At 35.3% G+C, this 14,105-nt stretch overlaps 1 protein-coding gene across 1 annotated transcript in view; it reads right to left on the minus strand.

Annotated features, from left to right (window-relative positions):
- Window positions 1-14,105, minus strand: part of NUDCD1 (NudC domain containing 1) — a 54,471-nt gene that overhangs the window by 13,365 nt on the left and 27,001 nt on the right. The window contains exons 5-8 of the mRNA XM_081111622.1: window positions 9,800-9,982; window positions 8,588-8,792; window positions 4,528-4,672; window positions 2,840-2,965 (exon numbers count right to left, since the gene is read on the minus strand). Coding sequence (XP_080967748.1) covers window positions 2,840-2,965; window positions 4,528-4,672; window positions 8,588-8,792; window positions 9,800-9,982 — 659 coding nt within the window. The remainder of the gene's footprint in view (window positions 1-2,839; window positions 2,966-4,527; window positions 4,673-8,587; window positions 8,793-9,799; window positions 9,983-14,105) is intronic.

Here is a 14,105-nt window from a genome sequence, read left to right on the forward strand (position 1 = left end):
CTACAGGAGTCCTGAAGTGGATGTGGTACTGAACCTGCAACATATTACAGTCTCCTTCCTCCATGACAAGCCAACTTGTACCCTCTTTTTCTTTTTTTAATCATTTTTTAAATTACTCATCTGTTCCATGCATTTTGTTCATTAGATTCCACATATAGTGAGATCATGTGATATTTGTCTTTCTCTGACTGGCTTATTTCATTTAGCATAATAATCTCCAGGTCCCTCTATGTACTTCCTTTTTACTGCTGCATAGTATTCCATGGTGTAAATGTGCCACAGCTTTTTTATACACTCATCCACTGATGGGCACTTGGGCTGTTTCCAGATTTTAGCTATTGTAAATAATGCTGCTATGAACATACATTCTTTCTGATTGGTTTAGGGATTCTTATGATATATTCCTAAAAGGGGGATCACTGGGTCAAGCAGCAGTTGCAGTTTTACCTTTTTGAAGAAACTCCATACTGTTTTCCATAGTTGTTGCACCAGTCTACATTCCCACCAGCAGTGTACTGGGGTTCCTTTTTCTCCACATCCTGGCCAGCTCTTGTTGTTTGATTTATTGAAGGTAGCCATTCTGGCAGGTGTGAGGTGATACCTCATTATCATCTTAATTTGCATCTCTCTGATGATTAGTAACGTTGAGCATTTTTTTCATATGTCTCTTGACAACTTTTAAAACCTGTATCTGAGACAAGGCCCTAAAACATCTACCTTTGAAAGCTAATGGGGCTTGCATCCACAAGACCCACAAAGCTGTAATGAACTGAGAAATGATTCTTAAAGGGCTCTCACCCCAAAGTCCCATGCAGACTGCAAAGCGCCCAGACTTTCTGTGAAAGGCTTATTTGCTCATCTTAAAACGCCGGCATGAGATGCAAGCATCTAATTTAATACATATCTAGGAGCAACGGTTCATCACCACCAGACCAGCCTACAAGAAATGTTAAAGGGACTTCTTCAAGTTGAAATGAAAGGGCACTAAGTATAAATATCACCGATAAAGGTAAATACATAATAACTTTTGAAAGAATCTAACATTGTAAAGGTGGTGGGTTAAACACTTATAAAACTAGTATAAAAGTTAAAAAAATAAAAATAGTAAATAACCATAACCACAAAAGATGTAAATAAACAAAACATGAGTGGTGGGAAAGAGAAGTACAGATACAGAAGTTGTAAGAGTAATTATTTAATTTTGGTACAGCTTCAATTGCACTTCTGCCTAGTCACTGGTCTGCCATTCCACCTCATTTGTCTAAGTAGGTGTATAATCAAAAAGTACTCATTTTTGTAAGTCCTTTGAGTACTGTAAAGACCAGCCACTAGTTAAAGGAAGTTAAGTATAAAGTTAAATATCCAAAAAACACTAGGAAAGGTTAGTGAGTGAATCAAATTCCCATGACACTATTGACCTTGCTTCCCTAAATTTTTGCTAAAATTCACTTTCCCCTCAACCTCTACAAGACAAAGAAACACAGTAGGCCAAAACTGGCAGACTTTTCTTGACCTACATCAAAGACTGAGAGGGCTAAGAACAAAAGACCAAACTGTTCTCTTTTCTATTGGTTTTGCTTGGACTTAGACTCCCAAAGTCCAACTCTTTGGTTCAGTAGTAAGACTAAACTAATTTCAACATGCAAAGTTCGAAATTAGCCACTGATTTTCTATGAAGGCATTCTCACATGAACAACTCCATGAAACATGGCCATAGTTATATAGTATTAAGTAATGGTTAATGATTCCCCTAAGCAAATATATCTCATAAAGTTCTAAAATTTTTTAAAAATTTACATCTACAAAGCTGAGCACCACACCCTGTAATACAGGAATTACAACAAGCCAGTCCAGACAGCATTCTTCAGTACCTAGATGCACACCTCTCAAAGCTTTTGAACAGAATGTAATTTTAAAAAAAAATGAACCAGCTTACATATTTATGGCATATCAGAAAGAGAGGAGGGGAAAATCCCAAAAGGAGTCAAATAAAAATTCTAAAGTGAAGGGGGAAAAAACCCCAAGAAAATGTTAAAACACTTGATATAGAAGAGTTTCCTAAGTTTATAACAGGTCACACAAATCAATAAGAAATACTAAAATAAATAAAATTCTTCACAAAAGAATAGTCAAAAGTTAAAAAAAACCCCACTAACAATATTCTATATTTTGCACACCAATTAGAGATTCAACAAAAAAACTGAAGAAGCAAAAAATGTAGTAAAACAGGCAATAACTATAAACACTATTAATGAGAATATAAAGTAGAAATCAACTTGTCATGACTTAGTCAATGACTCCTTAATTTGACTTCTGTAACTCTTTGAGATAAATAACCCTGAATATAGAAAAGGCTTCATGTAAAAGGGGATTTGCAAAAACAGCATCATCAATAATGCAATTCAAAAAATCATTAAAGATGTATACCATTATTTGTACGACCACTACATACACACACATGAACACCAACAATAACAGTACAGTATAATCCAACCATTAAACTAGAGATTGAAATAACATAAGCGCAAAAAGAAATGCTATGTCCTAATGCTAACTGAAAAAAGTCATGAAATTATTATACACTTTAGGGATAACTATATGTAAAAACCTGCAAAAACAAAGCCAATTGAAAGATATTAAATATGCAATAGTACCAAAACAATACATTTTTAAATTGAGGGTGATATGATAAAAAGTTGCCACTTTATGGAGAGATGATATTTATAACACAGCCAGTAATTGCTAATCAAGTCATCTTATATTTGTTCAATCAATTATTATTTCATCTGAGTAACTTCTATTTCTTCACAAATTTTTTAAATCATTATCAAGAACTTACCACATGAGTAGTTTTTAATGTGTTGCCATCAAATCTGCATAAACTGGAACTCTCTTCAAAGAAAATATCACATTCTTCTAACTCTTGAGCATTACAAGGAGGTTTTCCTTTATCGGGATCTGGATTCTTAAACCAGAAAATAAAATAAGTATAGAAACAACAGGAGAATGAATTTCTTCATACTTGAAAGTGTTAATATTACAACAAAAATTAAAAACTAAATTTCAGACTCATGACTAATGAAAACTTAATCAACAGACAGAAATTATGGAATCAGAAACAGGTATATTGAAACAGCTATTATAAACAAAGCCTATATATTCAAAGACGTAAAGTAAATATGTCCAGAGAGTTATGGAAGATATAAAATGGAACTAAATTTATTTAAGATAGAATTAAGAGTTGATTAGACATTTCAGAAGACCAGTGAGCTTGAAACATAATAATTGAGTCTATCTAAATTGAAACAGAGAAGAAAAAATAAAAACACAGAATCCCGTTGACCTGTGGAACAGTATCAAGTGGTCTAATTAATATATGAGTAATTGAAAAGGGAAAGAATGGAAACAATTTTAAAGAAATAATGGCCCAAATTTTTTTTAATTTGATGAAGACTATTCCTATATATTCAAGGTCAAAGCTGGGATGTGGAGCCACCTAGTTGTGGTTGTCTGTTCCAGCTGAAATATCAATGGAAACAATTCTGGTTGTTGTGGCTGGCTGAGAAGCAATTAGCTGGGGCCACTATTACCCTGACTCAAGAAGATACACATGTCCAGGGGGATAAAGAAAGAACCCCCCCCACACTCCTTCCTCTCTTCCCCTTTCAACTACCCATATGTTAGAGATAGGAAGGCAAAAATGAAAACTTCAGGACTGCCAAGGCAGCCAGTACTGAACTGGACAAGATTACAGAGAAAAGGGGGTGGGATCGGGGTGGAGGGAGTCTTTCGGGGGAGTGGGGGGGTAGAAGAGGGGAATCTGTAACATTTTCAACAATAAAGATAAATTTAAGATAAACAAAATGGTATATAGCACATACAGTTATGTACAGTACTTAATACTTGATAACGGGAATAAACTATGTTACTAATTTACAAGTTTACTGTACTATACTTTTAATTATTTTAGACTGTACTCTTTCTACTTATAAAATGTTTGCTATAAAACAGCATGCCATGTTACACCAGCAGCAGCCTCATACACCTGGTGCTTACTGCATCACGACTGCGTCATTATCTTGGTTTAATCTCGTGTTGATTTGCACAGTGACATGCTGTAGAGGCTGGTAGCCTAGGAGCAACAGGCTATGCCACCTAGGTGTGTGTAAGTGCACTCTATGATGTTTGTACATTTAAGCCATTAAATACAATATGAAATCGCTTAACATGGCATTTCTCAGAACGTATTTCTGTGATTAAGTGCGTGCATTTTTGTGTGCGTACATGTAGAGAGATACATACATACATGCTCCTCTACCCTACACTACACAGCATGCCCTCCCCCCATATATATGTATTCAAATAGTGCAAAGAATGGAAATTGGAATTTTAAGCCATATTCAAACACCAGTCAGCAATACTTAATCTGTATCCTTTACCTTAGTAAAGCAAAATAATGTTTGAAAACCTAGCATATCCTCATCTCTCCGATCCTTAGAAAGTGAAAATACTATTGTGATTGTTTACCAGTTGTTCAGAGGTCAAATGCATCAAACGTTCAGCTATTGCAGCACATTGGGCTGAGTCTCTTATAAATTCCCCTTGCTTATCACCAACTACTAGCTCTGGCCACGTCAGTCCTTCATTCTTCTTAATCAAGGAAATCTCCAAGCTAGAAGTTTAAATGAGAAAAGTAATATTATATTAAAGCAACTATGTAAATTATACAACTAATACCAAGAGAAGAATCTTCCATAGAAATTACCGCTCCAGTGTCCAGAAGATGTTTTACCAAATACTGTGTTCATTTTAGTTCTATATATGAAAAATCTGTAATTTAAGGATAGGTAATTTAGATGTAATAAACAAATAAGAAAGTACCATTGGAAATGGTATATCAAATGGCTTGATGAGAGGAGTAGTTGGAAAGAGTAAGGCAATCCAGAAAGTATTGTTGTAGTCCAGCTGTGTGGTATGTTACCAAACTTTAGTAACAGAAATGCAAGTAGCACACATCTAAGATATTTCATTGGGCAATGGTGGGGGTGGGTACATAAAGTTAACTGGAAAGGGCCTATAACTAAAGGTACCTCTGTGTGTGTGGAACCAATTAACTTTATTTCACAAACTAGTAGCCATCATATATAATTATTCACCTAAAGATCAGGCAAGTTAAATCAATACAAAAGTTACTTCTCAAAATTCAGATTTTAAAGAATTGAAAAGAAATGTAGGATTTAGAAAAATAATAACTTTGGTAAAACAGGAACAAAGTTAATATGGTCTCTATCAACTAAAAGTCTAATTCTGTACATTTAAGCCATTAAACACAAATTCCAAATGTATTAAAAAGGGCCTATCGAGGAATCCTGAGATTAAGGTCTGATGCAGCAGTAAAGGGAGAGAGAGCTGAGTCAGGCCAACAGTGGACTCAGGAGAATAGGGAGTTGCCATGTGCCCCTTGAATAGGAAGGGCAATCCAAGTAAGCTGCTTTGGGAGCAGCTGGTGCTGTGATACAGAGAAAAGTAGGGCGGGAGCAGCCTTTCCATGTGCCACCTTTCGTACACGTGTGCCACATTAACCCACGCCCTGGAACACAACTGCAAGCAAACAATTGCAAGAACATAACTATTACCGTAATTATCAAATAGAACATGCAATTTGTCAACTATTCTTTTTCAAGGCTGTTATCATTACCTCATGAATTAACTACAGCACTTTAAAATTTTCTGAAACTACTTAAAGAGATTATACAAAATATCTTATGTAATATGAATTCCTGTCATTAGCATTAAAATTACCACCACAAACAATAATGCCAGGTTTAGTTATATTTTCTAAAGAGAAAGCTAATCTTGATGATGATGATAAAGATAATAATAATAAAAATGACAATAGCTTATACTGACCAGGTGTTTACCATATTCCAAGTGCTATCTTAAGCACTTTACATGTTTTGATTCATTTAATGCTTACCACAACCAAATATAGTACATACTATTATACAAGTAAGAAGAAAAGCACTGAGGTTAGAAACTTGCCAAGGTCACAGGCTAGTAAAGCAGTCTGGCTCCAACTCCATGTTCTTCACGACTGCACTATTCTGCCTCTCTGCAAAAATATATGTAAACAACTACTAAAGAACTTTACCCAGTGGCCAGAATGTATAAATACTGTTCTTAGTCAGTTGCTACCTAAAGAAGTTAGAGTTCATATAATCTCAGTTGTAAAAAAATTCTGATCCATCACGAAATTGGCACAACTGCATGTCTACATTTTAATACTAGTATCAAATCCTGCCATTCAAGCCAAAAGGAACATAAAACCCCATGCATAATAAACTGTAGACTAGTTATTCTTACAACGTGAGGAGCATTATTTGAAAATGAGATACAGATAATTTAATCAACTACAGAAAATTGTGTGCTTTTAAACCGATCCCACCTTCACATCATTGTAATTACCTTTTCTAACATAAAATAGTAACCTAGCAAGTCAGACTCCATGGGAAACAATACTGGACATACTGGACTATGGTCACGTATTAAATGCTTGAAACAATCTGCATGGGCTGCACAAGGTCCAGCTATTCTCATAGACCTTTGGTGGGTGAGTGTTTAATGACATGTTTAACAATATGTTCTACTTGGTTTGCCATGTTCTGATGCTACCCTCAAATACCTCATCCACATACACAAAGCACGTTTAAACAGAATATGTGGAAGTATAAAACATTTTTTAAAAGAATCTTTCAGGCTGAAACCGGTTTGGCTCAGTGGATAGAGCATCGGCCTGCGGACCGAAGGGTCCCAGGTTCAATTCCGGTCAAGGGCATGTACCTGGGTTGCGGGCACATCCCCAGTGGGAGATGTGCAGGAGGCAGCTGATCGATGCTTCTCTCTCATCGATGTTTCTAACTCTCTATCTCTCTCCCTTCCTCTCTGTAAAAAATCAATAAAGTATATTTAAAAAAAAAAATCTTTCAGATAACTTGAGTTTTTGAAAATATATTAAAAAGTGTAACCAAGTCTTCAAATTTCTCCATTAATAAAATGAATTCAGGATATCTGCTTTAAAGGTTATAAAAAATTTAAACTAAATATTATCTATTTTTTTACACTCCCAGGATTTAGACTCACACCAAAGATTCACTTGGGTCATATAGTACTAATCAAGAATGATATATTAGGGTAAAATATCTGACACCCACTTCAGATCAAATTTGACCATTTAAAAAATTAAGTTCCTAATACTACTTATTAATCCATCACTGAATTCAAGAATTACTAGGACCTGATATATAAAATGAGTAATTTTATTAATCCAAATGACTGGGGCATGAAGTACCTGGGACAACAGATTTGTAAAGAGGCATAGTAGTGAGGGTAGAAGATTATAATAAAAGCGTAATATGCTAATTAGATCAGATGTCCTTCCAGACAACCTTCTGGATGAAGCTGGGGCTGCGAAGGAAGCCCGAGTCCCGGGTGCCTGCTGGCGGCCGGGGGAAGGAAGGCCTACTCTTACAATAATTTTGTGCATCGGGCCTCTAGTAGTTTTATAAGATCCTTAATGTGTATTTACCCCTTAATACTACTTTTATGGAGGTATAATTTATAGACTAAATTTCCAGGTTTCAAGTGTAGAATTCAATGAGTTTGAAAAATGCATACACCTATATAACCCAAGGAAGACAGTGAACCTTCCAGAAAGTCCCCTGTACCCTGTGCACACACAGCTGTCACCTAAATGATTATGCACAGAGTAGCATATGAAGCCATAAAATAAAATAAAAAAAATTATGCATTCTTTATGAAAAGCTCTCCAAGATTTATCATTAAAGTCAACAAAAGCAAGCTATGTAACTGGTCATAGTATGTGTTGAAAACTTTGTTAAAAAAAGAAAATAGTATATATGCTGCTTAAATATGTATAAAAGTAAACTAATATTGTGCTGTGAGGAGTTAGAGATGGATGACTAGAGGGCCCGGATTGGAGGGAGATTTATTACTCTATACCCTTTAATAGATCTTAAATTTTAAAGAAAGGGAATGTATTATCTAGTCAACAAAGTTAAGGTGGTAGAAAAAGTATTTCCATTAAAAAGTACAAATTAAAATAACTATTTTTACCTATTATTATTGTTGTTACTATTATTATTATTGTATCCAAAGCTGGTAATGAAAAGCACTACTGTGTAATGTAAGCAATAACTATAACTAGTATCTTTAATCTTAACTACTATTATGTTGACATAGTAATTCCAATTTTAATCTGCCTTAAAAATAATCAGAAATAGAGACAGACCAATTATAGTATTCCCTTCCAAGCTAACTACTGTGGAAAGAATAAAATGAAAAATAATAAAAAATAAAAATTTAAATATAAATAAAATAAAGGGGGTCCTAATATATGGTGATGGGAGAACATTGACTTTGGATAGTGGGCACACAGTGGGTAAACAGATCTTGTAACATAGAAATCTACACCTGAAACCTATATGTTCATGTTGACCAATGTCACCCCAATAAATTTAATAAAAAAAGAAAACATTAAAAAATACAAAAATAAAATATATAAAAATACCTATTATTTTCTTTAATTATCCATGTACTGCTTTCATGATCAACAGATGAATGGAGCTTTCCTTCCAAAAACCTCTGACCCTTCAGCACAATGTTAACATGATCAGGCAAAAACTGTACTTGAATGTCCTCCTTAGTAGTCTCTTCTGGAAGCCGAATCGTGACAGTCAGATCCTCTTCAGTCTGTTGCCAGTAATACAGAGGCTCTATAGGGGGGAAAAATGCATCTATAATAATAAAAGTGTAATATGCTAATCAGACTGGACATCCTTCCTTCTGGACAAAGCCACAGCGGGCGGGAGGCGAGACAGAGGCGGCAGTGGTGGGCGGGGGCCGGGGCCAAGGCCCTTGCACAAATTTCGTGCATCGGGCCTCTAGTTATGTAACTAGAAAGTTAGATAACAGACATATAAAATTAGAGATTAGGAGATACAAAAGAAAACCTATCTAAAAGAAACAGCATATTTTCTAGTGATCTCACAAAAAAAGTAATTATAACCAAACATACAGAGCTCTCTGAGGAATTTTCAGTTATAGCAATTGCACTTGTCGTTTTCCTCTTCCAGGTTTACCTAAGTATAAAATACTGACAGCCCATTCCTCTCTCCTTGCCTCCCAGTCCTTCTCTTAAATATTGTGAAAATCTCTATTAAAAACTACAATATTCTCTGGCTATAAACATCAGAAATATGAACAGTAGTGTTTATAGAGGGGATATTTTTATATTGATCTTTTGATGTATTTATGTATCTTTTGAATACAGTCTCAGTCTCCACAGAAAACAATCAGTGATTATACCTTCAAGGAACTTCCTTTCAGTTTAGTAGAAAAGGTATGCACTTAAAATAAACAGAGTTGAGCTTACTATAAAAAATTAATATTCTTAATGCTAATATGCCAGTTTCTCAAATGCCAAGAAATAGGCATTATTTACTCTTTTGCCAAGTTTTTATTAAACATTTAATCACATAAGCTAATATATATATAAACATTTTTGGTAATTATAAAATTATTAAATTAAACTAGTTTCCACTATTTAGGTGGTATATTTTACAAAGATTGTTCTGGGAACTATAAAAGAAAATAAAAAAGAAATAATTAAGCACTATCTTGACCTGGTAAAACCTATAACCTATAAGGGCAGATAAACTAGACAAACATATATATACATATAAATACACATGAACTGTATGAAGATGAAAAGTAAAATTACCTTTGATTTTATCTGACATGTCTTCATCCTTCTTTTCTTCAACATCTTGACCAACTGGAACGAATGTGAAGGACTTGTAGGAGACGATCATTAGACCATTCCCATCAGGCTCAATCGCAGCATAATGGGGCACTGACTTTCCACGGAGAATATCACGCTTAATAATTTCATATTTTTTATTATCTGAAAGAATATTATGTATTTTCTGAACAAAAATTACAAGTAAAAAACTATATTATAAAAATATTTTGAAAATATGTATATGTTAATTTCAATTCAAACTAAATATTTTAAATGTACTATTAAAAGGCATTCTATTTAGTGTCTTTATAGATAAAAAATATTGACCACCTAATATTCTGTAAATAAATCCCAAATTTAATATATTGGATTTAATAAAAATTGTTCTAGATTGTGCTATCCAGTGTGGTAGCTACTGATCACAACTGGCCATTTAATTAAAATTAAGTAAAATGGGAAATTCATTTCCTTAATCATACTAGCCTCATTTCAAGTGCTCAACCACCACACAAGCTAGCCGCTATCACACTGAATGGCATATGTAAAAACATGTCCTTCTTGCAGAAATTTCTATAGGACAGCCGTGCTACAGATTATGAAAGTGACTGACTTACCCAAAATACCCAAAATTTTTATTATCTAAAAATCCTCTGAAGGATCCACCTTTTCCTTGACTACAACCTGTCTACTTTCCTAGCAAGTGTATGATAGGCATCTTCTGAAAAGAGCCACAAGTTGAGGATAAGGGAAAAAGTGTGGTGTGGACTATTTTTCTGCCCATTCTACCTACTGATAAGGGGTTTTATTAAAATAAAATATGTTTAAGGTAGAAATGATTTTTATGTACACCCAGATATATATATTTATATGCCTATAATAATCAAACATAAAAAATTGTACTTAGAATTTTTAAGATATAAATAACTGTATTCTAAAGTGTCTGGTAAATTAACTAAATTTATTCTCCTATGAAAATACGTTATTTTTGCTTTTAAAAGAACCCAAACATTTTAGTTGAGTCCATAACTTTACTTACACTATTACTCTATTAAAGTGGGTTCTACTTGTAAGCTTCACACTGAACAGTCAAAATTGTAACTCAATGTCATCTGAGTTATACATAATAGAATCTATTCTAAAATATCAATTATTGTTTTTGCTCTAAACTTTCATCTACATTCACACATTTATTGCATGCATATTTAAGAATAAACATTTCATTTCATGAATTAAAAACTCTTATTTTTTCTACACAGGTACATGCAGGGCAAAGAGTCCTCTTTAAAGACTCAAAGTTAGACATTATATATCTTATCATGTATAGGACAGAAAATAATAGGTAAGTGAAATTCATGGTTAAATAAGTAGGGAAAGTCTAGATTAAAATTAAATTTTCTTTTTTACTCAAAATGTTTAGAAACTTTAATATGCTTAATGTGTAATGGAGATACAGTATGCCCACATTTTAAAACCAACTCGACCACAAAATATAATTCATTAAATGATCCACTCACACAGCTTAGAAAAACACTGTTCTGTTATATTCACTTAAAAATAAAGTGAAAACTAGCACAATTACATTAGTAATAGGAGGGAAAAAGGAATGCGACATTATAAAAGAAAATTAAAGTAGCCCTAGCCCCGTGGTCGGCAAACCATGGCTCGCAAGCCACATGTGGCTCTTTGGCCCCCAGGCATGGGCCACGAAGTTTCAATCGCACTGTACGTGCGCGCCCGCACGTGGTATTTTGTGGAAGAGCACCTTCAAGGGGCCAGTTTGCCAACTACTGCCCTAGCCAGTTTGGCTCAGTGGTTGGAGCATCGTCCTGCGGACTAAAGGGTCCCAGGTTTGATTCTGGTCAAGGGCAGGTACATCGGTAGCAGCCTCGATCTCCGGCATGTGGGAGGCAACCAACTGATGTGTAGACACATCAATGTTTCTGCCTGTCCTCCTCACTTCCACTCTCTTTAAAAATCAATGGAGAAAATATCCTCCGGTGAGAAATAACAACAACAAAAAGATAAAGTAAACCACAGAAAGAATGTTTCTATCATAACAATAATTAAAACTAGTTTTGGGGAGAAAAAAAGAAAGGTAAGTCTAAATATATCTATCTAGTTGAGGCATGAAAAAAAGATGAAGGGAAAAGAGGTGACAGAGATAGAGCCATGTGCTCTGAGGCATTCTGTTAAAAATTCCTGTGGACTGAGCTGAAGTTGTCATGGAACCAAGTGTCTTAAAGAAAAAAAGGGACATGCATGAGACTTTCTCCAGTAGAATGTTAATAAGCAACTTAATTAAAAAATAAAGCTTCTATTATCTAAAGCAGGGATTTGCACAGCCTGTATTTCCACAACAAATATTTTCAAAGAATAAATTTTCTATTTTTAAATGGTTAAAAAAAATCAAGAGAATACTATTTAAGTACATGTAAAAATCACATAAAATCCAAATGTCAATACCGATAAATAAAGTATTATTGGAATACAACTACACTCATTCATGTATTGTCTGGCTGCTTTTGCACCATATGACACACATCATATGGTTACCATCTAGCCCAGCAGTTCTCAACCTGTGGGTCGAGACCCCTGAAAATACATCCTGCATATCAGATATTTACATTACGATTCACAACAGTAGCAAAATTACAGTTATGAAGTAGTAACAAAAATAATTTTATGGTTGGGAGTCACCACAACATGAGGAACTGTATTAAAGGGTCACGGCATTAGGAAGGTTGAGAACCACTGAATTCTAGCCATTTATAGAAAACATTTCCCAACACCTAATCTAAAGTTTTAAGACACTGTGCTCCTCCAGAGATGAAACTACAACACTGAGTGGTAGAAAAACAAATTATATCAAATACTTGTCCAAAAAATCTAGTAAATTTATTTAGCTTACTTATAAACTATTCTGATTATATATACACTAGAGGCCCGATGCACAAAATTCTTGCAAGAGTAGGCCTTTCTTCCCCCGGCTGCTGGCACTGGTTTCCCTCTGGCACCCAGGACCTGGGCTTCCCTCGCAGCTCCAGCTGCATCTGGAAGATTGCCTGGTAAGATGTCCAGTCTACTTAGCATATTACACTTTTATTACTATAGATACACACACACACTCACATGCCCATGTATATACACATATATAATCATATATACATGTAGTTCATCCTACTTAATAAAGACAGAATATGCAAACTGACCATCACAAAGATGGCAGCACCCAGTCCCCTCAGCCCTGACAGAGTCCCACAGTCCCTTCAGCCCAGCCGGGGGTGGCAGGTGCACAGTGTGGCCAGACCCGCCCTCAGCCCCCAGCCGCCCAGGGCTGGCCCGAGGCACAGGCAAGCCTCGGATGTGGGCTGCCCAGCCGCCTAGGGCCAGCCTGAGGTGCAGGCAAGCCTCAGATGGCGGCTGCCCAGCTGACACCCGAGGTGCAGGCAGGCTTTGGATGGCGGCTGCCCAGCTGCCCAGGGCCGCCTGAAGCTCAGGTATCCAGGGCCAGTCGAGGCTTTGCCCTGGCCCCAATAGCAGCAGCAGAGGTGTGATGGGGGCGTCGACTTCCCCTGATGGCTGGGTCGCCTCCCGCCCCTGAGGGTTCCCAGACTATGAGCAGGCCGGACTGAGGGACACCCCTCCAGAGCATGAATTTTCATGCATCGGGCCTCTAGTTTTAAAATAAAAAAGCTCTCTCAGAAAAAAATGCTAATAACCTTTATCAGATTGGAAACTAGCAGCTATGGTAAGAAATCTTTTTCTACAGAGATCAATTTAATGATAATTTAAAACTGATAAGTTAAATAAGTAGGTTAATAAAAACTACTGAGAAAAATAACAGATTCATGGAAACAAGCTCCCTTAGTGCTAAACTACAGTAAAAAAATCACTTGGTGAGTAAGAGTGAAACATTGGCAAAAAGCTAGGCCACAACATTAAAGGAATTCTAATTAATAAAAGAAAAAGTAATTTTTAATGTCCAAGTTAGTAGTTTGACAGTTAAACAGAATGAAAGTGAGGACTTTCCTACACATGAAAGCACTTTGGGTGAGAAAAAAATAAGTTTTCCTGAGGGTAGAAACAAATGGCAATGTCCAATTTTATTGAAAAGAAATCATAGTTGTGATTTAATAACTAAAGATATTCAATTCCATATATTTAATTTATATTTCAATTATACTGTGATTTATAATTAATTTACATTTAGTTTTATATTCAGAGTGAGGCAAAAGTAGGTTTACAGTTTATTCTTGTATTATTTATTAATTATTGTATTATTTTT

The sequence above is a fragment of the Myotis nattereri genome (genome assembly GCF_964212035.1).
Source record: "Myotis nattereri genome assembly, chromosome: 17".
In the NCBI taxonomy this organism is placed as follows: domain Eukaryota; kingdom Metazoa; phylum Chordata; class Mammalia; order Chiroptera; family Vespertilionidae; genus Myotis; species Myotis nattereri.